Below are 27534 nucleotides of genomic sequence, written 5' to 3'. Positions count from 1 at the left end.
CAGCAGGTTCGTCAGGTAAGATTTTCCCTGAAGGAAACCATGCTGACTGTGTCTTATCTTATCCTCTGTCACCAAGTACTCCATAACCCCATCCTTAACAATTGACTCCAGCATCTTCCCAACCACTGAGGTCAGGCTAACTGGTCTATAATTTCCTTTCTGCTGCCTTCCTCCTTTCTTAAAGAGTGGAGTGACATTTGCAATTTTCCAGTCCTCTGGCACCATGCCAGAGTCCAATGCTTTTTGAAAGATCATTTCTAATGTCTCCATAATCTCGACCACTACCTCTTTTAGAACGCTAGGGTGCAGTTCATCTGGTCTGGGTGACTTGTGTAGCTTTAAGAGGCATGTGGACAATGCATTAATGAGCACAGATGCAGATGGGATTAGTTTAGACTGGTATCATGGTCAGTACAGATACAGTCATAAAGTAATGCAGCATGGGAACATGCCCTTTGGCCCAATTAGTCAATGTCAACCACTGCATCCTCCCCGCTAGTCCTAGTTGTAGTATTCAGCCCATGACTCTCTTAACCCCTTCCCCTTCATGTAACGATCCAAATGCCTCTACCACCTCTTGCAGCTTATTCCAGGTACTCACTACCCTTTGTATAAAGAACTTATCTCTCAGGTCTGTTTTAAATCTCCTCTTTTGTATCTGTGCCCTTTAGTTTTAGACTCCTCAGCCCTGATTCATGCTCCTCTTCATTTTATAAATTTCTGTGAGATTACTTCTCTTTCTCCTATGCTCCAAAAAATAAAGATCCTGCGTGACCCTCTAGTCCAGGGCAGCATTGTCATAAATTTCTTCTGCACCCTCTCCAGCTTGACAACATATTTCCCATAATTGTTCTATAGTTGTGTGGTGACCAATCAGCAGGGATGCATCGTTAGAAAGGGTGAACGAAAGTAATACAGGTGCAAGCAGAGCAGCCATTCTTTGATTGGCCACTCTTTTAGCTGGTCTTTAGAGTGTCTTTGACCCATCAGGCTCGGGCGAGATCATGCTTCAGTGAGTTAATATGCCAACTTTTTCTTTTTGTTCTTATTTCTTCATTCCTGGACTGCTAGGGCATAGTAGCACAGTGTGAAAGGCTCCAAGGGCAGTATTTTGTAATGTGTGTGGGATGTGGGAAGTTGGGAGACCTTCAGTCTCCCGGATAAACACATCTGCACCAGGTGCACCAAGATGCAGCTCCTCAGAGAATGTAAAGGAATCGGTACTGCAGCTTGACCTTCAATTCATAATAGATGGGAGCTACAGGGAGGTAGCCACCCGTAGATTGTAGGAATCAGTGACTGTCAGGAGAAGGAAGGGAAATACATGGCCAGTGCAGAGTAAACCGTTGGCTGTTCACCTCAATTATTAGTATACAACTTTAGATATTGTTGAGGGAGATGATCTACCAGGAGAGAGCCACGGTGACCGGGTCTCTGGCACTGAATCTGGTGCTGTGGCTCAGAAGAGCAAAGAGGTGAAAAGCACTGCAGTGCTGATAGAAGATTCCATAGTCAGAGGAACAGGGATGAGATTCTGTGGGCACGATAGAGACGCCTGAATAGTATGTTGCCTCCCTGGTGCCAGGGTCAGGAATGTCTCAGATCGGGTTCATGGCATTCTCAAGGGTGAGGGTGAGCAAATGGGTCTTTGGCACCAATGAGGTAGGTAGACAAGGTGAGGAAGTCCTAAAGAGAGATTTTAGGGAGCTAGGTAGAAAGCTGAGGAACAGGACCTCCAGGATAGTAATCTCTGGATTGCTGCCTGTGCCATGTGCCAGTGGGGGTAAGAATAGGATGATTTGACAGGTGAATGTGTGGCTGAGGAACTGGTGCAAGGGGCAGGGGTTCAGATTTATGGATCATTGGATCTCTCCAGGGGAAGGTATGACCTGTGCAAAAAGGGGCAGACGGCACCTAAACCCGAGGGGATCCAATATCCTTGTAGGCAGCTTCGCTAGAGTTGTTTGGGAGGGTTTAAACAAATTTGGCAGTGGGATGGAAACCAGAGTGACAGTGCTGAGGATAAAGGCAATCTGCAATAAGATTTCCTAGCAAGGTGAGGCTGATGACAGGACTAGATTACAGTCAATAAATGAGTTGCAATGTAAAAGCCAGACAAAATTGGAAAGGGTGAATACAGGATGAAGGTGTTATATTTGAATGCACAGATTAGCAAATATGATATTGTAGGCATCACTGAATCATGGCTGAAAGAAGATTATAGCTCGGAACTTAACGTCCAAGGATACACATTGCATCGAAAGAACAGGCAGGAAGGCAGAGGGGATGGCATAGCTCTGTTGGTTAAAAAATGCAATCAAATCATTAGAAAAAGATAATATAGGGTTGGAAGGTACTGAATCATTGTAAGTAGAGCTAAGGAACTGCAAGGATAAAAAGACCCTGATGGTAGTTATGTACAGACCTCTAAACAATAGTAAGAATGTGGTCTACAATGGGAGATAGATAATGCATGCCAAAAGGGCAATCTTACAATAGTCATGGGGGATTTGAAAATGCAGGTTGGTGCTGAATCCCAAAAGGGGGATTTTTTTTAGAATACCTACAAGATGGCTTTTTAGAACAGCTCATGGTTGAGCCCTTCGGATTTGGGTGTTGGGCAATGAACTGCAATTGATTAGAGAGCTAAAGGTAAAAGAGCCTTCCAGTCATAATATGATCAAGTTCACACTGAGATTCAAGAAGCAGCTAAAGTCAGATGTATCAGTATTATAGTAGAATAAAGGAAATTATAGAGGCATGAGAAAGGAGTTAGCCAGAATTGATTGGAAAAGAACACTGGTGAGGGATGACTGCAGAGCAGCAATGGCTGAAATTTCTGGAAGTGATTCGGAAGGCATAGGATATATGCATCCAAAAAAGGAAGAAGTATTTTAAAGACAAGATGACTCAACCATGGCTAACAAAAGAAGTCAAAGCTAACATAAAAGCCAAAGAGAAGGCGAGTAATAGAGCAAAAATTAATTGGAAGTTAGAGGATTGGGAAGCTTTTAAAAACCAACAGAAGGCAACTTAAAAAGTCATTAGGAAGGAAAAGATAGAATGCGAAGTAGGCTAGTCAATAATATTAAAAGAGGATACCAAGAGTCTCTTCAGAGACAAAGTGTAAAAGAGAGGTGACAATAGATATTGGAGCACTGAAAAGTGATGCTGGAGAAGTTGTAATGGGGCAGGGGGGACAAGGAAATGGCTGAAGAACTGAATAAGTATTTTACATCAGTCTTCACTGTGGAAGATGCTAGCAGAATGGTAGAAGTTCCAGAGTGTTTGGGGTCAGAAGTGTGTGAAATTGCTACTACTAGACAGAAGGTGTTTGGAAACTGAAAGGTCTGAAGATAGATAAATCACCAGATGGTGTTACACCCCAGGGTTCTGAAAGAGATTGTAGAAGCATTTGTATTGATCTTTCAAGAATCACTAGATTTTGAAATGGTTCTGGAAAACTGAAAAAATTGCATATGTCACTCCACTCTTCAAGAAGAGAGAGAGGCAGAAGAAAGTAAACTCTAGTTAATCTGACATCAGTGGTTGGGAAGATGTTAAAATCAGTTGTTAAATATGTGACTTCAGGGTACTTGGAGGCACATGATACAATAGGCTGTAGTCAGCATGGTTTCCTCAAGGGAAAGTCTTGCCTGACAAATCTGTTGGAATTTCTTGAAGAAATAACAAGCAGGAAAGACAAAGGAAAATTGGTTGATGTTGTGTAATTGGATTTTCAGAAGGACTTTGACAAGGTGCCAAGCATGAGACTGGTTTAGAGCCCATGGTATTACAGGAAAGATACTAGCATGGATAAAGTAGTGGCTGATTGGTAGGAGGCAAAGAGTAGGAATGAAGGCAGCCTTTTCTGGTTGGCTGTTGGTGAGTAGTGGTATTCCTTAGGGGTCTGTGTTGGGACTGCTTCTTTTCACGTTACATGTCAATGACTTGGATGATGGAATTGATAGTTGCAAAGTTTGTAGATGATACGAAGATAGGAGGAGGGGCTGGTAGTTTTGAGGAGTGGAGAGGCTACAGAAGGACTTGGATGAGAAGAATGGGCAAAGAAGTGGCAGATGGAATATGGTGTTGGGAAGTGTATGGTCATTCACTTTGGCAGAAGAAATAAAAGGGTAGACTATTTCTAAATGGAGAGAAAATGCAAAAATCTGAGACACAAAGGGGCTTGGGAATCCTTGTACAGGATCCTGCAAAATTAATTTGCAGTTTGAGTCTGTGGTGAGAAAGGCAAAGGTCTGGTAAGCATTCATGTCACAAGAACTAGAATATGAAAGCAAGGATGTAATGTTGAGATTTTATATACCGGTGAGACCTCACGAAGTATTGTGAGCAGTTTTGGGCCCCTTATCTTAGAAAGAATGTGTTGACACTGGAAAGAGTTTATAGGAGGTTTGCCAGAATGATTCCAGGATTGAACGTCTTGTCATATGAAGAGCATTTGATGGTTCTGGGTCTGTATTCTCTGGAATTCAGAAGAATGAGGGGAAAACCTAATTGAAACCTATCAAGTGGTGAAACAGCTTGATAGAGTGGATGTGGAGAGGATGTTTCCTTTGGTGAGAGAGTCAAGGACCAGAGGATACAACCTCAGAATAGATGGGTCATCCTTTTAGAACGGAGATGAGGAGGAATTACTTTAGCCAAGAGTGAAACTGTGGAATTTGTTTCACAGGCAGCTGTGGAGGCCAAATCTCTATGTACATGTAAGCAGAGATTGACACATTCTTGAATGGTCAGGGCATGAAGGGATATAGGGAGAATGCAGGAGACTGGGGCTGAGAGGGATAATGGATCAGCTGAGCCAAATGGCTTAATTAAGTGTGGCCAAAACACTACACAATGCTCCAAATATTGCCTCACCGTCACCTTTATGTGCCATGCCTTATGACAGCAGAGGAGGCCATGAACAGACGTGTCGAAATGGGAAGTAGAATTGAAGTGGGAGGCCACCAGGAGATCCTGCTTTTTCTGGCAGACAGAGTGTAGGTGCTCAGCAAAGCGGTCTCCCAATCTTAGTCTGGTCTCACTGATATACAGGAGGCCACACCGGGAGCACTGCAGACAGTAGATGACCCAAACAGACTCACTGGTGAAGTGTTGCCTCACCTGGAAAGACTGGGGCTCTGAATGGTAGTGAGGGAAAATATGTGCTGGACGTGGAGGCTAGTGGGATGGTAGGTGAGGACAAGAGGAATCCTTTTCCTGGTGGAGTGGCGGGAGAATGGAGTGAGGGCAGATGTGCATGAAATGGAAGAGATGTGGGTGAGGGCAGCATTGATGGTGGAGGAGGGGAAACCCTTTGAAGAGGTAGGACATCTCAATAGTTCTGGAACAAAAGGTCTTGAGAGCTGATGCAGCAGAGACGGAGGAACTAAGTTCTGGAATGAAAAGCCTCATCCTGAGAGCAGATAGTGAAATTTAATTGGTTGCATAAAATTGAGGGTCCTGAACAGCATGGGAAGAAGGATCCTGTACCTTTTGCTGAAGTTGAAAACCAGTTAATGTAGATTTGCTAATTGGTAGAAAATTTGAGGGGTTTTAAGCAAAATATATTTTGTCAAAAAATGACAGATCTTTGGAACCCAGTCTGCAAAGATGATGGAGACAGAACCCTTCATCACTTTAAGAATGTGGATGACCACTGTCACCTACCAGGGAAGTGAGAGGAATGCTCAGATATAATGGGGAAAATTATACCCTCTGCATACATTTTTGATTTGATGAAACCCTATACTATATACAAATCCATCAATAATTCCTTATAAATCCATCTTTATATGCATATCCTCTGTGTAAGCCAGGCACATGCTGAAATCAAGCAGTCTGCTGAAAGAACTGTGTAGCCTAATCAGGGTTTTGGCCCATGAAGTCAACAGTTCCTTCCCCAACACCCCCACAGGTGCTGCTTCACTAGCTAAATTTCTCCAGCAGACTGTCTGTTGTTTCACACAAATTTCTTTTTTTTTACACACACACCAAGCTTTCAATAACACTTAAGTACTTTCTCTCTTACGTTTTAAAAAAAATCACTCAGAAATCTCTCCCTATTTTGTAAAAGATCATATGTGCAAAATATTAAAATGGTTATCCAGTACCTTACATATGCAACAGATCAAAGTATATCATAAAATGTTGTAGACATCAATCAAATACAGTTGTTGATGCGTATTTCCTTTTTCCATAGGCGAAGTAAGCATACTGTTGTGGCCTATAAGGATGCAATCTATGTGTTTGGAGGAGACAATGGGTATGTACTGAAATAAGTCCTTGAAGGTATCTAAACTAATCATTATATTGCATTGTGATTTCCACAGGATCTCTCCGACAACAAAATGCACAGGGGCCATTCTAAGACTTAAGGCTAAATCTTTGTAAATAAAGCCATTGTAGTGTAAGCTTAGGCTCACTGAGGAGGATGGAATAAGCTTTAGTTTGTCAGTAGTTCCATGCAGAGCAATCGATACTTGTCAGAGCTAGTACTGTTACTTTACATTGCAGTTTCATTATGCAAAATCTATTAAATGAAGATACTTCTTTTAATGTTTGGTGCAACGGTCAGACATCCTGACTTACTGTTTGAACTCCACCAGTGATTTCCTGTCTGTATTTCACTGGAATTCAGTACTGAGACATGAACTTGCTCCAATTGCCCCTCCCTTGCACTTTCATACTCTACAATCTGATGAATGGGGATAGCATGGCTGTGGGAAGAAAGGTATTTTTTTAAAAAATTATTTGGGTCTTGTGTTTTTGATTTCTTTGAACAGCAATCTTTTTTTTGTTTGCTTTTCCCCAATTCATTGTGATGGATGACAAATTACTGCTCCATCTGCTACAGATTTTTGGAAAGGTTTTGTGAGCAGGTTACTATTATTAGAGGACCTGTCGCTGTCTAGGGCTTCACTGCCTTGCTGCTGAGCTACATGAGGTGGCAAGACTGGGATTGGATTAAGACAGGTTAAAGTAAAGGGCAAGTGGCAAGTTCTGGAGGCAGGCCCACCTCAGGAAAGGTCCCTTGTGATTTTCCCTTCACTATACCATGTAGTTGAAACCATTTTGTAGAATGTATATGAAATAAACATAATAAGATAATAAGACTTATACTAATACTTATACCAGACTAAGACTAATAGGCACTGGAGAAGTTTTTTCCCTACTGCAGTCACTTTGCTGAACAGTTAACTGCCGGTTAACTGTCAGCTAACTATTACTTGGATTGTACTACCTGTATGTACAATTTATATTTTCATTTATATTTATCATTATTATTGTTATGAGCAGAGAGACAACATCCGCCGGAAGTAAATTCCTTGTATGTGCATAGGTACTTGGCGATTAAAGTCTGATTCTGATTCTGATTCTGAGATATAGGAGCGATATTAGGCCATTTGACCCATCAAGTCTGCGTTGCCACTCTGTAATGGCTGATTTATTTTCCTTCTCAACCCTCTTTTCCTGCCTCCTCCAAGGAACCTTTGATGCCCTACTAATGAAAAACCTATTGACCTCTTCTTTAAATACCCACATCATATCACTGTGTACATTTGCTATAACACTTTAATTTCACCTGAATGCTCCATAACTAAATATATACTGTATACCATTAAGTATTTCATTATTACCAGTTTGAAAAACCTTTTAAATAGTATAGGAGAAAGTATTTTTTTTTTACAAATGGATTCTAATAGTTCTTGTTTAATAAAGCTACAATGTAAAAATGTTTATATATGAATAAATACATTTTCTAGAAACTTTCCAGCTAATTCTGGAGGCACAGTATCTGTTCTAAATTGGCCTGAGTGCACATAACCATAATGTTTTAGTATTAAGTCATTAAGAGATGTATACCTTGCTGTAGTGCAACATTATTTTATATTGTGGATATATAAAAATGGTATATACTTCAATTAATCATGATTCTTCCTATAGGAGATGCAGTAAAATATGAATAAAACGTGCATGCGCACATTCCACAGTGATTCACCACATTGTGTTACGGATGCACAGCTATCAGAGGGAAAAATGCCAGTCATTTCACATTTTGCTGACTTCAGAAAGGAACATGGGATTTATAACAAATTCTCAAATTGTTGAAGATAAAACACTATAGCACAGGAACAGGCCTTTTTACCTACAATGTTGTGTCAACAGACAGACATACTTTATTGATCCCAAGGGAAATTGGGTTTCATTACAGCCGCACCAACCAAGAATAGTGAAGAAATATAGCAATATAAAACCACAAATAATTAAATAATAATAAGTTAATCATGCCAAGTGGAAATAAGTCCAGGACCAGCCTATTGGCTCAGGGTGTCTGACACTCCGAGGGAGGAGTTGTAAAGTTTGATGGCCACAGGCAGGAATTACTTCCTATGACGTTCAGTGTTGCATCTCGGTGGAATGAGTCTCTGGCTGAATGTACTCCTGTGCCTAACCAGTACATTATGGAGTGGATGGGAGTCATTGTCCAAGATGGCATGCAACTTGGACAGCATCCTCTTTTCAGACACCACCGTCAGAGAGTCCAGTTCCACCCCCACAACATCACTGGCCTTACGAATGAGTTTGTTGATTCTGTTGGTGTCTGCTACCCTCAGCCTTCTGCCCCAGCACACAAAAGCAAGCATGATAGTACTGGCCACCACAGCCTCATAGAACATCCTCAGCATCATCCAGCAGATGTTAAAGGACCTCAGTCTCCTCAGGAAATAGAGACGGCTCTGATCCTTCTTGTAGACAGCCTCAGTGTTCTTTGACCAGTCCAGTTTATTGTCCATTTGTATCCCCAGGTATTTGTAATTCTCCACTATGTCCACACTGACCCCTTGGGTGGAAACATGGGTCACCGGTGCCTTAGCCCTCCTCAGGTCCACCACCAGCTCCTTAGTCTTTTTCACATTAAGCTGCAGATGATTCTGCTCGCACCATATGACAAAGTTTCCCACCTGTTACGTATTCAGGCAACAATAAATATATGTGAGTTAGGCAAGGGTTTTTATAACAAATAACACGTTTATTAAACACTGAAAACAAACCCCCCAAAAGTAAACAAACACTAACGTAACCGGAAAACAGCTGCTGTGCGGCAGCTTAACAGTTCTTAAAGCGATGTTGCAAAAACAGTTGTTTAAAGCGATATTGCCAAAAGTTCAAAATGCTCAGTCCATTTAAAAGGAGAGACTTTTTTAAGGCGATTTAAATTCTCTTCCACGTTGTTTTCCTTCAATCCCCCGGCGTCAAACTCTTCCCACGAAGAATTTTATGAAACGTAACGGCTTAAAGGCACTGACCTTTCCTTTATCACACTGTCCTCAATCTTTTGCTATCCCGCAGAGATTAACACGAGAACAGTCAACGAAATCCTTCCGAATGAGGATCACACAAGGTCGAACCCATTCCACCGTCGAAATTCGATTCTCCTCGATCTTTAACTCCCGAACTCTTATCTTCACTCTCCACTAGCAGTGTTGTAAAGAAACTGCTGGCAATGACCTTTTAAACTTTAGGCATTAGATAAAACTTCATTTTTCAACTAAACTGCGTCATCACATTAAATCACGCAGTGGCATGAAGTCAGCTTGGCAAATCCAGCCACGAACTGCCCCACCTCACAGGGTAGGGTCCTCCTCTTATACCCTGTTTAAAAAAAAAAAAAAAAAAAACAACCTGTCACACTATCTTTACTGGCGGGAAAATGACATCACTCCACCATCACAAGACCATTACCTCAAGTCCAGTATAGCTTCAACCCCAGTCACGTGACAAGGGTACCACTGTCACGTGTCACGAGTATGTAACACACCGTAGCCCTGTACTCAGCCTCATCTCCCTTGCTGATGCATCCAACTATGGCAGAGTCATCAGAAAACTTCTGAAGATGGCAAGACTCTGTGCAGTAGTTGAAGTCCAAGGTGTAGATGGTGAAGAGAAAGGGAGACAGGACAGTCCCCTGTGGAGCCCCAGTACTGCTGACCACTCTGTCTGACACATAGTGTTGCAAGCGCACGCACTGTGGTCTGCCAGTCAGGTAATCAATAATCCATGACACCAGGGAAGCATCCATCTGCATCACTGTCAGCTTCTCACCCAGCAGAGCAGGGCGGATGGTGTTGAACGCACTGGAGAAGTCAAAAAACATGACCCTCACAGTGCTCGCCGGCTTGTCCAGGTGGGCATATACACGGTTCAGCAGGTAGACGATGGCATCCTCAACTCCTAGTCGGGGCTGATAGGCGAACTGGAGGGGGTCTAAGTGTGGCCTAACCATAGGCTGGAGCTGCTCTAGAACAAGTCTCTCCAGGGTCTTCATGATGTGGGAGGTCAATGCCACCGGTCTGTAGTCATTGGGGCGCTGGGGCGCAGCGTCTTCAATACAGGAACGAGGCAGGACGTCTTCCACAGCACAGGAACCCTCTGGAGACTCAGGTTCAGGTTGAAGACATGGTGAAGTACTCCACATAGCTGGGGGGCACAGGCTTTGAGCACCCTGGGGCTGACACCATCCGGGCCTGCAGCCTTGCTTGGGTGGAGACGTTTCAGCTGTCTTCTCACCTGTTCAGCTGTGAAGCCCACCGTGGTGGTTTCAGGTGAGGGAAGGGTGTAGTCACAAGAGCAGGGTGGGGGGCTGTGAGGAGGGGTAGGAGGGGAGAGTGGAGTATGTGTTGGTTGGGGGCTGACAACAGATGAATCATGTGGGGGATGAGCAGGGGCTACAGTGTCAAATCTATTGAAGAACAGGTTAAGTTCGTTGGCCCTATCCACACTGCCTTCAGCTCCTCTGTTGCTGGTTTGCCGGAACCCAGTGATGGTCCTCATCCCACTCCAGACCTCTCTCATTAAATGCCTAATTAAACCAATCCCATCAAGCTTATGTTTGCCTATCTGCTCTTGCGAACTGATTCCCAACTAATCAATGTAATATTCCTAACTTGATGGAGCATTTTCCTTTGCCGTGAGCAAAATTAGATAAAGGTGTAATAGTGCTTGTTGCTGACAACAAATATTGTATTCTATTATTTTATGATGAATGTTGATCAGTGACATTTTAGGTAGCAACAGTATCAGCAGCAACATACGATCCACTCGCTCTCCTCTTCGATCAGCTTCTTTCCTCTGTAGCTCTTTATCTTTCCTAACCACCTGGCTTCCTTCCTCCACCTTTGTAATCTGGCATCTTCCCCCACCCTTTCCATTCCTGAAGAAGGGTCTTGGCCAAAATGTTGACTATTTATGTATTTCCATAGATGCTGCTTTACCTCCTGAGTACTTCCAGCATTTTGTATATCTTTCTATGATAACAATGGTCATTTAAGTTCGTTATTTTATGGGTGCTTGGCTTGAGAAATGCATTGTTTTGTTTCCTACTTTTATCTCACTTCTAAATGTTCTCTACTTTTTTGTGGGTATGCCATGAGTTTTGTGCAAAACGAGTAAATGTCCACTCTTACCCACTATAATTTTGTAAGAAAAACAATACAACTTGGATTGCAATAATTACTATGGCATCAACAGCTGTTTGTTGACCATTTAAAATGTTATAATATTTCCTGTCTCTTTCAGGAAAAAAAAGATCGTTTTCAAGCTTTTGCCATTCTGTTGAACCTGAAATAGATTTGTGGTATATACTAAGTGCATGAGCAAAGTCTCCTGAGTACACTGCCTGATTGAGATTTGAATAGCTCAAGAATCCTGTAGGTTTTTGCATTATGTTGAATTACTGGGGAGTACTGGGAATTAAATATTTGCCAACAAAAATGAGGTGAATACAAATTGAATGTTTCAACTCAAGATGTACATGGGCATTAGCAGACTATTATATGGATCCTTGGCAAAATTCAGTGATGATTTTTGTGTCTTGGCCACAGGTGTCAATGAATTCTTTAGATGCCCAAAATATATATTGCATAAAAAGGGGAAATGCAATGACAGCAAATTAATCTTCCATTTGAATGATGCACCAACTTTGTTTTTCTGCAGAAAGAACATGTTAAATGACCTGTTAAGATTTGATGTGAAGGACTGCTCTTGGTGCAGGTATGTACAAGGACAAAGTTATTAGAACAATTGGAATGAAAAAACAAACTCCAAAGTGCTTTATGGAAACAATTTCTGACCCAGGACTTGAAGGATACGGAGGGACAATCAGTGATGTAGAAGAATAAATGGGCTTTGGTTAAATTCTATTACGATGGGTGATTGATAAGTTCGTGGTCTAAGGTAGAAGGAGTCAATTTTAGAAAACCTAGCACATTTATTTTTCAACATAGTCCCCTCCTACATGTATGCACTTAGTCCAGCGGTCGTGGAGCATACGAATCTTGGACCTCCAGAAAGTGTCCACGAGCAGGGGTGATTGATAAGTTCGTGGCCTATGGTAGAAGGAGATGAGTTATACAGCTTTCATTACATCCACATGCAGTACAACTCTTTCAGTGATTATGCAGAAAGTTTGAAGTTAATAACTCATCAGAGGTGATTGATAAGTTCGTGGCCTAGGGTAGAAGGAGATGATTTATTAACTTAAAACTCTTGAAAAATAAATGTGCTAGTTTTTCGAAAATTGACTCCTTCTACCTTAGGCCACAAACGTATCAATCACCCTTCGTAAGTGGGAATGTAGGACTAGTATGAATGACAGTTATGCTGTGATTGTTATGAGAAATGGCAGCACACAAATAATAGATGATGTATTCTGTGATCCTTGAATTAAAATAACAAGTATAAATATTTTGGTGCTGGTCCCATCTTCCTTATTTACCCAGTCATATTCCACTTGTACTTTTTTTTTTAATAAGTCCTTTGGTCCCATATTAAAGGCATGACCATTTCCTCACTTTGTCTAATGCATTTTTGAACATTATGCAAGACTGTTGGTCATGTTCTAGTGTAAAATTCAATCTTTAACTATGTGGAGATAGTGACTTGACTAGGATATTTTCACAAACTACTTTTAGATTTTTAACTTAATTGTGCATTTAGTGGAGGGAAAAACAATATTGTTGATGGAATCCTATTAATCTTGATTGACTACAACTGACAGGTGCTTTAATGGTCCTTGTCTGAAAACCTCCTGTTTCATAGTGGTTAAACCCATCAGATTTTCTGCACAGAGCACAGAAGTTTGATCAGTGTTTTCCACTTCTGTCATATATTGGTGAACATGCTTGAGGCATAATAGTGTATCCACATCCTTTACTCTACAGTGTATAATTTAGGAGGCTGGCTTCATACAGACAATTTTTATTTTACAAAAGAGTGACAACAAAAATAATCTTTGTTTCTAATTTTCTTGATCAGAGCTTTCACAACAGGGTCTCCACCTGCGCCCAGGTACCATCACTCTGCTGTTGTGTATGGAAGCAGCATGTTTGTGTTTGGTAAGTCATGGCAGAGTTCTGAAGATGATTCCATTCATTTGTGCATTTATCTTTTATTTATATTCAATTATAAACTCAACTGTTTGAAAGCTAGGGAATATGATCCAATTAGTACCATGTTACAGTCTACATTTTTATTTAACTACTTTCTTTCTGAGGAGGAATTTCCTTTGGTAGAGGGTGGTGAATCTGTGCAGGCCAAATGATTGAATGTATTTAAGACAGGGATTGATCAGTTCTTGATTGGTAGAATGGTTAAGGATTAGAGGGTTGTGAAAATAATCAGCCATCTTTGAATGGCAGAGCAGAGACAATGGGTCAAATTACCTAATCTGCTACACTTTATTGTCTTCTTTCATGTCCCATTCTACATTAGAGAATGCACAACTCTGAGCAATTGATGGAAAGTAGATGTGCATATTTATTATGGTCATTAAGTTATTTTGCACCAGATACATTTTAGGTAAATATCAGTCCAAGTTCATCCCCTCTCTGAGAGTACCTTTTTTAACGCTTAATTTCTTGTACAAGTAAATGCCGATAAAATTGGGCTTTTCTTTCCTTATTCCTGAACTGTGGAAGGATTGCATTAATTTATTTTTTTGTGAAGTTCCAAACCTTTGTTGTTACAGTGGCATGCAAAAGTTTGGGTACCCCTGGTCAAAATATCTATTGCTGTGAATAGTTAAGTGAGTAGAAGATGAACTGATCTCCAAAAGTCATAAAGTTGAAGATGAAACATTCTTTTCAACATTTTAAGCAAGATTAGTGTATTATTTTTGTTTTGTACAATTTTAGAGTGGGGAAAAAAGGAAAGGAGCACTGTGCAAAAGTTTGGGCACCTCAAGAGATTTGAGCTCTCAGATAACTTTTACCAAGGTCTCAGACCTGAATTAGCTTGTTAGGCCTATGGCTTGTTCACAGTCATCATTAAGAAAGGCCAAGTGATGCAACTTTCAAAGCTTTATAAATACCCTGACTCCTCAAACCTTGTCCCAACAATCAGCAGCCATGGGCTCCGCTAAGCAGCTGCCTAGCTCTCTGAAAATTAAAATAAATGATGCCCACAAAACAGGAGAAGACTATTAGCAAACCGTTTTCAGGTAGTGGTTTCCTCAGTTCATAATGTAATAACCAAGGACTAATCCTTTTTTGTTATTTTGAAACTGTAAAAAATAGAAATAAAAAAAGTAATCTTGCTTAAAATATTAAAGGAATGTGTCATCTTTAACTTTATGCCTTTTGGAAATCAGGTCATTTGTTACACTGGCTTAGCTATTCACAGTAACAGAAATTTTTACCAGGGGTGCCCAAACTTGCTACTACATGTCACACTATCAACAAACCAAATAAAGTCCTAACTGTACATTGAATAACTTAGTCAAAGTGGGTTTGTGATCTGACATTTCAACAATTTGTTTTTTATGTAATTGGGACTGGACTTTTGGTTAAACTAATATTACAGGGCAGCAATGAATTGAAACCCTCAACACCAAATCCATAACCAAGAAAGCCCAACAGCGTCTCTACTTTCTACGAAGGCTGAGAAAAGTCTATCTCCCACACCCCGTATCCTCACCACATTCTACGGAGGATGTATCGAGGGCATCCTGAGCAGCTGCATCACTGCCTGGTTTGGAAATTGCACCATCTCGGATTGCAAGACCCTGCAGCGGATAGTGAGGTCAGCTGAGAAGATCATCAGGGTCTCTCTTCCCGCCATTACAGACATTTACACCACACACTACACCTGCAAAGCTAACAGCATTGTGAAGGACCCCACGCACCCCTCATATAAACTCTTCTCCCTCCTGCTATCTGGCAACAGGTACCAAAGCATTCAGGCTCTCACGACCAGACTGTGCAACAGTTTCTTCCCCCAAGCCATCAGACTCCTCAATACCCAGAGTCTAGACTGACATCTACATCATTTATTATTATATTGAAATCTGTCCTCTACTCTGCCTATTGTCTTGTTTATTAATTAATTGTACTGCCCTGCACTGTTTTGATGCACTTTATGTAGTCCTGTGTAGGTCTGTAGTCTAGTGTAGTTTCTGTGTTGTTTTACGTAGTCTAGTGTAGCCTTGAGTTGTCTCACATAGTCTAGTGTAGTTTTGTGTTGTTTCATGTAGCACCATGGTCCTCCTGGAGGAACATTGTTTTGTTTTTACTGTGTCTGTACCAGCAGTTTATGGTCGAAATGACAATAAAAAGCAACTTGACTTGAAAAGAGACAAATAGCAGTTTCTGTTGGATTTGGATCTTATGTACCTGTAGCTTAAGAGCAGAGATTGATTAAAGGAAAGAGTTTTCATTTTTATGGCCTACGTGCATGAATTCAATGAAATCTTGATTTTAATAAACACAGAATATAAGCTCTGGCCGCTAAGTATACCTGTACACTTGCTGTTAAATAGCTAATCTGCCAATCACGTGGTATCAACTCAATGCATAAAAGCATCAGACGTGGTCAAGAGATTCAGTTGTTCAGACCAAACATCAGAATGGGGAAGAAATGTGATCTAAGTGACTGTGGAAGGATTGTTTTTGCCCAACAGGGTGGTTTGAATATCTCAGAAACTGATGCTCTTCTGTGATTTTCATGCACAGAAGTCTATAGAATTTACAGAGAATGGTGCTAACAACAAAAAAATCCATTGAGTGGAAGTTTTGTGGGCAGCTTGTTAATGAGATCAGAGGAGAATGGTTCAAGCTAGCAGAAAAACAACAGTAATTCAAATAACCACATTTTACAACAATGGTGTGCAGAAGAACATTTCTGAGTGCACAACATGTTGAACCTTGAAGTAAATGGGCTGCAGCAACAGAAGACCACACTGGGTTCCACTCCTGTGTGTATAAAATGCTCTAATTGCTGAATGAGAAAGAACTGAGAGCAAAATACACCTGAATCCTCCTTTACTTGCTAATTAACAAAGTAGTGATTTTTGGTAGGCTATCAATTGCTTGTACATTTGTGTAAATGTAGTAATGCAAGTTGAGATGATTCATTGCTTTGAATGATGGAAACCCTTACAATTGCTTGCTCTGCTGAGATTTTCAGTAACCCAACAATAGACTCACAAAAACTAAAAATCTCCTGCCAAGAAAAATCCAGATATAAAATATGCTGTTTTAATGACTACAACAAATCAAAAAATTGCATAATGCTTATTGTGATGATGCTGTCAGTGAAGTGTAGGCACTATCATCATGTGGAATAAAGTTGTGGGATCGTCCTTTGTCAGGATACCAGGAAAGCTCTTTTGCACTACCTCACATAATACAAGGATATCATTTGTATCAACATGAAAGTGCAAAGAGCAACTTGATTTTGTGTTTTTCATCTGACAATGTATCATTCCCACTACATTACAGTGTCAGTCAAGACTATATGCTCTCATCTTTGGAGTTTATCTTGGCTCATAACCACTTGGGTGTTATTCCTAAACCAAATATATAGCTAGATTTAGAAAATCTAAATGAAAAGTAACATGTAGCCCAGAGAAGGAAGCTATGATATGTTGCAGGTGGAGTAGTCAGGGTTATGAGGTCTACTTTGCCTGTTGATTAGTGAACGCAAGTTACCTTGCCTTTTATAGGTGGCTACACTGGAGATATTTATTCCAATTCCAACTTACAAAACAAGAATGATCTGTTTGAATATAAGTTTGCCACAGGCCAGTGGACAGAATGGAAAGTAGAAGGCAGGTAAGCTTTGTCCATTATTGTATTTTGTGTGTAATTTGACCCACTTGAAGATTAATATTTGGCACTACATATTGTGTTTGTGATGGGCTGCATGGTAAAATAATGTATTGATGCTTTATTTTTCTGTTCTGTGCCAAGTTTTGCTCTGGATAAGCTCTCAGAGATCTTTAAAACCTCTTTTATTACCTGTCGATAATCTAATATACAAGGGCATGAACATCTTGACACCCTTGGAACATAATGAAAAGTGATATGACTTCAGCCAATTTTTGCAGATGATATTCTCTCACAGATGCTTCTTTTTTAAAAAAAAACATTGTTGAGTATAAATTATTTTTTAATTTGCAAAACTATTTTCATTCCAGTGCATCCTGTTTCCAAACCCAGAGGCTATTTTACCATATTCTGAAATTGGCATTATGTGATTAATTCCTTACATTCTTGCCCCAGTCTTTATAGCTGAAATTGAAAATAATGTACTCATTCAAATCCAAGCTTTCATTATGTATTTCTCATTCAATTTTGAATTTTTTTTATCAAATAAATATGCCTTTTATAATTAACTGTTAAGGCAGGTAATATTCCACATCTAATATATGGAGTAATCTTGTCATTTTTTTTTTGTCTGCCTGGGCACACGGAATTTCAAAATAGAATAAAGGAACCCGCAAGGAAAAACGCATATTCAATATTTTTCATGTTTCTAATGTCTATTCAAGCCTCTTGTCATCATGTGTTGTCTATTAGACTCTCAGCTTGTAGCCTACACTTTAATAATTATTGTCCCATTGGAACCCTCTAAGCTCCTCAGTTGGTTAAATAGTCCATTAATGGAAGTTTCTCAAATTCTGTACATTCTACTAAAACTGGATTACTATAATTTGCTATGTAAAATTTTTAGTTGCAAAATGTATTTGTAACGCAGGTTGCCAGTTGCAAGGTCAGCTCACGGAGCCACGGTTTACAGCGATAAGCTATGGATCTTTGCCGGCTATGATGGTAATGCAAGGTAAAGTGAATATTTAATGAAAATAGTTTATTATCTTGCTAACTATTAGTTCAATTGCAATGTTGACCAGAAATTGGAGTCAAATGTTCAACTACAGATTATTCTTGTCAGCTGATAAATTAAAGTGGTATGCAGATCCACCACATGCATACTAAGGTTAACTAGTGACCCAATGATGGCATATTATCCTTATTAATGTATGTGGACAATAACACTTTAATAGTGTTATTGCCTTTAATTGTAGACCAGACGTTCTGTGGAGATGTAAACAAAAAGGAGGCTTTATTAAAAGCATAAGAGATTTTCTAGATGTTGGTTATCCTAAGTTACACACACAAAGTGCTGGAGGAACTCAGCAGATTAGACAGCATCTACGAAGATAAATAAACAGTTGACTTTTCAGGCTGATGAAAGGTTCTGATGAAGGGTCTTGGCCCAAAATGTTGATTGTTTATTCCTCTTCAGAGATGCTACCTGACCCGCTGAGTTCTTCCTTTATTAAATGTGCAGGTTGGTAGGAACTTTCTTGCATCAGATTCTGTGTATTACATTATATGAAATGATAGGTTACTCCTTGGTTATTAGGCTAAAAAAAAGTAAGAAACAAAAATACATGTTTTAGCTTGAAAGGAGTTGAATAAAAGAGTACCTTTTTAGAAATACTTGATTACAGTACAGTCACCAGTTTGAAAAACCACATTGTGGTGATATTATAGAACATAAAATAGTACAGCACATTACAGGCCCTTCGGCCCACAATGTTGTGCCAACCCTCAAACCCTGTCTCCCATATACACCCCCCCACCTTAAATTCCTCCATATACCTGTCTAGTAGTCTCTTAAACTTCACTGGTGTATCTGCCTGCACCACTGACTCAGGCAGTGCATTCCACGCACCAACCACTCTATGAGTGAAAAACCTTCGTCTAATATCCCCCTTGAACTTCCCTCCCTTTACCTTAAAGCCATGTCCTCTTGTACTGAGCAGTGGTGCCCTGGGGAAGAGGCGCTGGCTGTCCACTCTGTCTATTCCTCTTAATATATTGTAGATCTCTGTCATGTCTCCTCTCATCCTCCTTCTCTCCAAAGAGTAAAGCCCTAGCTCCTTTAATCTCTGATCATAATCCATACTCTCTAAACCAGGCAGCGTCCTGGTAAATCTCCTCTGTACCCTTTCCAATGCTTCCACATCCTTCCTATAGTGAGACGACCAGAACTGGACACAGCACTCCAAGCAACACACACAAAATGCTGGTGGAACACAGCAGGCTAGGCAGCATCAACAGGAAGAAGCACTGTTGACATTTTAGGCCGAGGCCCTTCGTCAGGACTGTGGTAGCAGAGGAATACCTTGGAGTTATCAAAGCAGTGCAGTTAAATACCTAAGTTCATTTTCATTATCTTTTTTGTAGATGAATGGCTGAAATAGGGCAACATTGTTCTGCTCAATACATCATAGGATATAGATTGCACTGGAGAGGGGCCTGTGGAGACTTGCCAAAATTGGCAAGTTATTAGTTACAAAGGAATATTGGATAGACTGGCAAGAGGAAGCTGAGGGGTTGTTTAACTAAGATATAAAAATGTCATGAGGAACTGGGAAAAATAAAGAGTTATTTTAAAAACTGGTGGGTAAAGATTTGTAGTAATTGATGAAAGGATAAGAGGGGAAATGAGCAGAGTGTGATAGGGCTCTGAAGGTGTAGATAATTGCACAGTGATCGTACTCTATGGGTGCAATCATTTTCCACACACACACTTCGGGTTGCTCTTGACCTCTTAATTTCTTTATTTTCCTCAAATGTGTAGTAAATCGAACCAGTGTTTTTACTTTTATTTTGCTTAAGCAATCAGAGCGTGATAATTTAGCATATTCTCAGCAGATTACTTGCCAAATTTACATTATATTGGTCCAGTCATCTGTGGAGGGAAGGGGATAGAGTTAAAATTTAAGGTCAGGTCTTGCATCATCATTATCCTACTTTGTTTTTAAGTTTGCAACTTTATTTTACCTATGGGGTTTGTTCAGTTTATTGCCTTCCCTTCTTGATAGCTGTATTTAATTTTTAAGGGCACTTCATGTTTTTTTTGGCTTTTTATTAGCTCGCATAAAATTATATGGCCATGAAACAGGCCCTCCAGCTCAAATTGTCCATGTTGACCAAAACAGCTATCTAACTTCATCCAATTTTCCTACATTTGCCCCATATACCTCTGAATTTTTCCTATCCATGTACCTGTCAAAAATACCTCTGACACCTCTCCTGGCAGTTCAGTGTACTGTATATACCCACTGTCCTCTGTATGGAAAACCATTCGAATCTTTTCCCACTCATCTTTAATCTTTGCCCTTTTAATATTATATTCCCCTACCCTTGAAAAAAGACTGATTATCTTCACTATCTATGCCTGTCATAATTTTATTGAACTTGCTCCTCATTCTCCACAGTCTTGCTTGAGTGAGTCTAATTTCCTTACAATGATTCATTAGAAACTTGTCATTTTAAAATTCTTTCATATGCAGTTTCAGAATTGGATTTAATATCACGGGCATATGTTATGAAATTTGTATTTTTGCAATAGATAATCATTTTTAAAAACGGCAGAAAAGAAGCTATCCCTAAAATGTTGAGTATGTGTCTTCAGGCTCCTGTATCACCTCCTTGATGATAACAATGAGAAGAAGGCATTTCTTGGGTGATGGGTGGTCCATAATGACAGATGTCAATGTTCTCAGACCCATGATGGAGCTGGCTGAGTTTACAACTTTCTGCAGTTTTTTTCACCCCCCAATTCTCTGTAGTGGCCCCTCCATATCAGATGATGATGCAACCAGTTAGAATGCTTTTCACAGTACATCTGTAGAAATTTGTTTGAGTCGTCGGTGACATAGCATGTCTCCTCAAATTCTTAATGAAACATAGCTGCTGCTGTGTCTTCTTTGTAATTGCATGTTGGGCCCGGGATAGATCTTTAGAGATGCAGTTTTTAATTGACTTACAGAATGTGAGTACCATGAGCATAGCTAGTATTCATTAATGGTGAATTGCATTCTTCAGCTGCTACCTTCTTTTAGTGAAGGCACTCCCTCTCTGCTGTTGGATGAAAAGTTTATGATTTGACCTCTGCCATGATGAAAGAACAGTGGCATATTCTCAAGTCAGAATGGTGTATGACTTAGAGGGGAACTTGCAGATTGTTATGTTTCCCATGCACCTGGTCACCCTGTTTCTTTAAGTGATAGAAGTCCTGAGGTTGGGAACTGCTGTCAAGCTAGCTGAATCAAGTAACCATAAAGCATTTTGTAGATGGTGCACAGTGAAACCAGTAATGCAGAGAATGAATGTATAATGTGGTCGATGGGTTATAAGTCAAGATGACTACTTCATTTCAGATGGTCTTGAGCTTCTTGAACATTCGTGGAACTTTACATCCAGGAAAGTGGACAATATATCATTACATTCCTGAAATACATTGTAGTTGGTAGAAAGGCTTTGTGGAGATGAATAGTGAGCTGGAGGCCATGGGATACCACCTTCAATAGCTACTGTATTTATGTGAATGGTCTAGTTAACTTTCATATCAATGGCTAGTTTATCTTTTCCAGAAAATGTAGAATCCATCTTTTCAATATCTTAACTTTAGTTTTGCTTTAATAATCAGAACTAAATATTAGTGCCGAGGTTTGAAGACTGATCAATCCAATTTAAATGTCAAAGTGGTGGTTTTACTTTGTCTCATTGCAGATGGTCATTGCCTGGCACTCTTGTTGTATACACTTTATGATTTGCCAACCCACTTAATATTGCTAAATGCAGATATTGGCTGGTTCATTCCCCTAGGAGTTGTGAATGGAGCTCGGTTATGCATTCACCAGCGGAAATCCCCAGTTCTGACATTGATTCCAAAAATATTTGCCTTATCCCCGAACTTAAGTTTTCTTTCTCTTGTGTGGCTTAATAGCACTGTGCATCACTTGGATGGAGAGCAGACTACTGTTAATTAACTGAATTGGATTTATTTGGCTTTTTGTGAACCTGGGCATTTTTCCACACTGTTGGATGGATCTCAATGTCCTAACTGTACAGAAACCAAATTTTGGACAGCATATTCAAAATGATATTGAGGTGCTGTGTGTTTATGAAGTTGTTAAATGTGATACTTTTCCTTTCAGACTGAATGATATGTGGACCATAGGTCTCAATGACAGAGAGATGGCATGCTGGGACGAGGTAAGAAGTTGCAAATGTGGCAAAATCAAAACTGTTGTGAAAGCTTGAAATAAATGTTGTTTTGTTTGGTTTTTGAAATAAGTTTCATACTGTTGTATGAATTGGGAAGTGTTTGCTCTTCATTAGAAGGGTCAGAGGCGTGTGTGTATGCCTTGCATGGTGTACATTATGTTTAGAAATTGAAAAGTATAATATTTTGCAATCGCCAATGAGAGCCAAGGGTGAATCTAAGAAGATTTGATTTGTTGAGTTGAATCATAGAACATTTCACAACTTTTCCTCATCCACAGCATGGAGAAGTAGACGTTTGCTAGCGTTTGGTTCTATGGATACAAGCTGTTCTTGTATCTTTATTCCGCAACTCTTAGTCTGATTGGTGTAGTTTGTGCATTTGCTATATAATCCCTGGAGGCATCATATGATCATAATCCACTTCACCACTTTTGTTAAATTTTCCAGAAGGATGGAAAATCCTTTCATTTTCAAGTTCTAAAAGCACTTGAGAGAGGCTTTGTTCAGATTTTGTTGGAGAATATGTTCTGCAGGTAGACTTAAAGCCATAGTACTAGGTACAAACAAAAAAGGGAAAAAAATCTAAAATTGCAGCACAAAAGGAGGTCTAAAAACATAGGAGCAGAATTATTCCATTCTGGAATTATGAATTGCTCCCAGAAACTCCAGCCATTGTTGTTCAACTGTTATTCCTGCTAGTGTCCCCATCCAATCAACTTTGGCCAGCTCCCCTCTCATGCCTCTGTGATTCCCTTTATTGCACTGTAATACTGATAGATCTGATTGTAGCTTCTTCCTCTCTCACTGCAGGGTGAATTCTGTCATGATCATTGTGTCTGAAGGGTGCTTTTACCTTATGCTCCTTAATTAAATCTGGTTCATTACATAACACCAATCCAGAATTACCTTTCCCCTCGTGGGCTCAACCACAATCTGTTCTTAAAAAAAAAACATTTTGTATGCATTCTACATTTTCTTTCTCTTGTCATCCAGCATCAACCAGATTTTCCCAGTCTACCTGCGTATTAAAATTCCCCATGATTTATCATAACGTTCTCCTTTTTACATGCATTTTCTATCTCCCATTGTGATTTGTATCCCACATATTGGCTACAGTTTGGGGGGGGTCTGTATATAACTCCCATCAGTGTCTTATTACCCGTACAATTTCTTAACTCTAACCACGAGGATTCTACATCTTCCATCATATGTCACCTCTTTCTAAGGGTTCAATTTCATTTTTTTTACCAACAGAGCCACCCACCCCCCCCCCTTACCAACCTGCCTGTCCTTTTGATACAATGTGTATCCTTGGCTCTTTAATTCTCTGACCTATTCTTTGTAAGAATTATTCAGGTAGTCCTATATCACATACTACCCCTACAATCCATTAATTGTTTTTCTCCAGTGCATGTTGCTGTTGAATTCACTTTCACAACTTCATTTTAACCCTCTCTCCATCCATTCCTTATCCTTTTCAGGATATTAATCCAAATCACAGCAACTGGTATTACAATTTATTTAAAATAATGCTATATCTTGTCTTTTTTGCTTTAAATCTGCATCTTTTGGTAACGCTCATCTTTCATTTCTTATTTACATACCTAAATTATTGCAATTAATCTGTTATGTTTGCAGAATACATCAGTAATTAGGATGGGGTGGGAGGCTAAATATTTCCTTGTTTAACTGATGGTGCATTGCGAGGACACAGAGGTTGGAGGGTAATTTGGGCAAGTTGAATGAATAAGCAGAATCAATGGTTAGAACAATTAAGACAGTATTTAAATATTGATAAATTGTAAAATGTCAAATTATAAAGGAATCTGTGTTTGTATATAATTCACTGAAAGCAAACATGCAGGTTCAACAGGCAGTTAAGACAAATAGCAAGAGGTTTTGTTACAATTAGTGAGGCCATATTGCTAATATTTAATGCAGTTTTGGCCTCTTTCTATTTGTCAATGAGTGAGTGCAAGGGTTCAGTAGATCAATTCCTGGGATGGCAAGAATGTCGCATGAGGAAAAAATAGGTTAACTCAGCCTATATTCAGTAGAATTTGGAATACTGAGAGTGGATCTTTTTAAAAGTTCACAAAATTCTGACTAGGTAAACAGATTGAATGCAAGGAGGATGTTTCCCTTGGATTGAGTTATCTGGGACTATTTGAGACCCACAGATCCTTGTAGCATATTCAAGGACATTTAAAAGATTATGGCCATCTTCTCTGATGTAGAGCCCATAGTCAAGTCACTTTTTATTGTCATTTTGACCATAACTGCTGGTACAGTACACAGTAAAAACGAGACAACGTTTTTCAGGACCATGGTGCTACATGAAACAGTACAAAAACTACACTGAACTACATAAAAACAACACAGAAAAATACTACACTAGACTGCAGACCTACCCAGGACTGTGTAAAGTACACAAAACAGTGCAGGCATTACAATAAATAATAAACAAGACAATAGGCACAGTAGAAGGCAGTAAGTTGGTGTCAGTCCAGGCTCTGGGTATTGAGAAGTCTGATGGCTTGGGGGAAGAAACTGTTACATAGTCTGGTCGTGAGAGCCTGAATGCTCCGATGCCTTTTCCCAGATGGCAGGAGGGAGAAGAGATTGTATGAGGGGTGCATGGGGTCCTTCATAATGCTGTTTGCTTTGCAGATGCAGCGTGTAGTGTAAATGTCTGTAATGGCAGGAAGAGAGACCCTGATGATCTTCTCAGCTGACCTCACTATCTGCTGCAGGGCCTTGCGATCTGAGATGGTGCAATTTCCGAACCAGGCAGTGATGCAGCTGTTCAGGATGCTCTCAATACAACCCCTGTAGAATGTGATGAGGATAGGGGGTGGGAGATGGACTTTCCTCAGCCTTCACAGAAGGTAGAGACGCTGCTGGGTTTTCTTTGCTATAGAGCTGGTGTTGAGGGACCAGGTGATATTCTCCACCAGGTGAACACCAAGAAATTTGGTGTTCTTAATGATCTCTACCGAGGAGCCGTCGATGTTCAGCGGGGAGTGGTCGCTCCGTGCCCTCCTGAAGTCAACAACCATCTCTTTTGTTTTGTTCACTCTCAGAGACAGGTTGTTGGCTCTGCACCAGTCTGTTAGCTGCTGCACCTCCTCTCTGTAAGCTGACTCGTCGTTCTTACTAATGAGACCCACCATGGTCGTGTCATCGGCGAACTTTATGATGTGATTCGAGCTGTGTATTGCTGCTCATGGGTCAGCAGAGTGAACAGCAGTGGGTCAGCAGAGTGAACAGCAGTGGACTGAGCACACAACCGTGGGGGGGTGGGTGGGGGCCGTGCTGAGTGTGATGGTGTTGGAGATGCTGCCTCCGATCTGGACTGACTGAGGTCTCCCAGTCAGGAAGTCTAGTATCCAGTTGCAGAGGGAGGTGTTCAGGCCCAGTAGGCTCAGCTTTCCGATCAGCTTCTGAGGAATGATTGTGTTGAATGCTGAACTGAAGTCTATGAACAGCATTCAAACATACGTGTCTTTTTTGTCCAGGTGAGTTAGGGCCAGGTGGAGGATGATGGCAATGGCGCCATCTGTTGAACGGTTGGGACGGTATGCAAACTGCAGGGGGTCCATAGAAGATTGATGGGGATCTTATTGAAACGTATAAAATTCTAAAGGGATTGGACAGGCTAGATGCAGGAAGATTGTTTCCGATGTTGGGGAAGTCCAGAACGAGGGGTCACAGTTTAAGGATAAAAGGGGAAGCCTTTTAGGACCGAGATGAGGAAAAACTTCTTCACACAGAGAGTGGTAAATCTGTGGAATTCTCTGCCACAGGAAACAGTTGAGGCCGGTTCATTGGCTATATTTAAGAGGAAGTTAGATATGGCCCTTGTGGCTAAAGGGATCAGGAGTATGGAGAGAAAGCAGGTACAGGGTTCTGAGTTGGATGATCAGCCATGATCATACTGAATGGCGGTGCAGGCTCGAAGGGCCGAATGACCTACTCCTGCACCTATTTTCTATGTTTCTATAGAGTAACATAGCATAGAAAGCCCTTTGGCCCAACATCCATGACCAACCTAGATGCCCATCTAAACTAGCTCTTTTGCCTGTATTTAGTCCTTATCTCTCCGAACCTTCCCTATCTACCTATCCAAGTGCCTTTTAAATGTTGTCAGTGTATCTATCTCAACCATATTCTCTGGCAGCTTGTTCCACATATGTATTACCCAATATGAAGAAGCTACCCTTGGGTCCCTTTTTAAATCTTACTCTTCTCACCATAAACCTATGCCCTCTATTTTTGATTCCCTTTCCCTGGAGCAAAAATGTGTGCATTCACTCTACCTATATCCCTCAGGATATAATGAAAAGGGTCCCTCAGTAAGTCAGAATGCCTCCCACCTAGGCTAGGTACGTTTTCTACTTTGAAAATTGCCTGTCTTCTATATGCCTGTGGCTCTTCAGTTTTAATCCTTTTCAGTGTAATTAATACTCTCCTTGCTGCAACATTGACCTCATCTTCATAATAAATATGCACAATATTCATTTAATATGTTAAATCTACCTTTTGCTTCTTTGGATCTTGTTTATGGCTTTTAAAAGACTGTCCTTTTATCTTTATCAACCTTTTCCTATCATCTTATAAAGCTAGGCTCTTTTTCTTTTGTGTTCATCTATATTCCTACTGAATCTTTCCACTGATTGCTCTGCATAAATTCTCCTCTGTACTCTTGGTATTCATTTTCACATCTCCTCGATCAGCTGTGTAGTTGTTTAAGCGGTTCAGTTTCAAAAACACTTCTGAAGGCTGTAATCGCTAATAAAATCTGCTGTATGTGTATTTTCTTTTTAGATTGAGCAGAGTGGCGAGATCCCTCCGTCATGTTGTAACTTCCCTGTGGCTGTCTGCAAAGACAAGATGTTTGTTTTCTCAGGACAGAGTGGAGCAAAGATCACCAATAATCTTTTTCAATTTGAATTCAAGGAAAAAGTGTACGTGCTCTATCATTATTCTTTCTAATCACTGTCATCCTTAATAAACTAATGTAATTCTTATTAGAGTGCCAGAGGTCCTGAGGAAAGGAAACTCTGCTCAGGAAAGATGTGATTTGGAGAAGGAACCATTGTTTTCTCATCAAATGCTGATGTAGAAGTTCTCTGCCTTACTCAACAATGTGTGTTCTGTGATG

At 40.2% G+C, this 27534-nt stretch overlaps 1 protein-coding gene across 1 annotated transcript in view; it reads left to right on the top strand.

Annotated features, from left to right (window-relative positions):
- The window catches only part of lztr1 (leucine zipper like post translational regulator 1), a 79690-nt gene that overhangs the window by 2763 nt on the left and 49393 nt on the right, over positions 1-27534 (top strand). The window contains exons 2-8 of the mRNA XM_073065334.1: positions 6209-6271; positions 12004-12060; positions 13324-13403; positions 17009-17117; positions 18043-18126; positions 22301-22358; positions 27198-27337. Coding sequence (XP_072921435.1) covers positions 6209-6271; positions 12004-12060; positions 13324-13403; positions 17009-17117; positions 18043-18126; positions 22301-22358; positions 27198-27337 — 591 coding nt within the window. The remainder of the gene's footprint in view (positions 1-6208; positions 6272-12003; positions 12061-13323; positions 13404-17008; positions 17118-18042; positions 18127-22300; positions 22359-27197; positions 27338-27534) is intronic.

This window comes from Hemitrygon akajei, chromosome 14, assembly GCF_048418815.1.
Source record: "Hemitrygon akajei chromosome 14, sHemAka1.3, whole genome shotgun sequence".
NCBI classification, from domain to species: Eukaryota; Metazoa; Chordata; class Chondrichthyes; order Myliobatiformes; family Dasyatidae; genus Hemitrygon; species Hemitrygon akajei.
The sequence above is the reverse complement of the archived record's forward strand: the minus strand, read 5'-3'. Positions and strand labels throughout refer to the sequence as shown.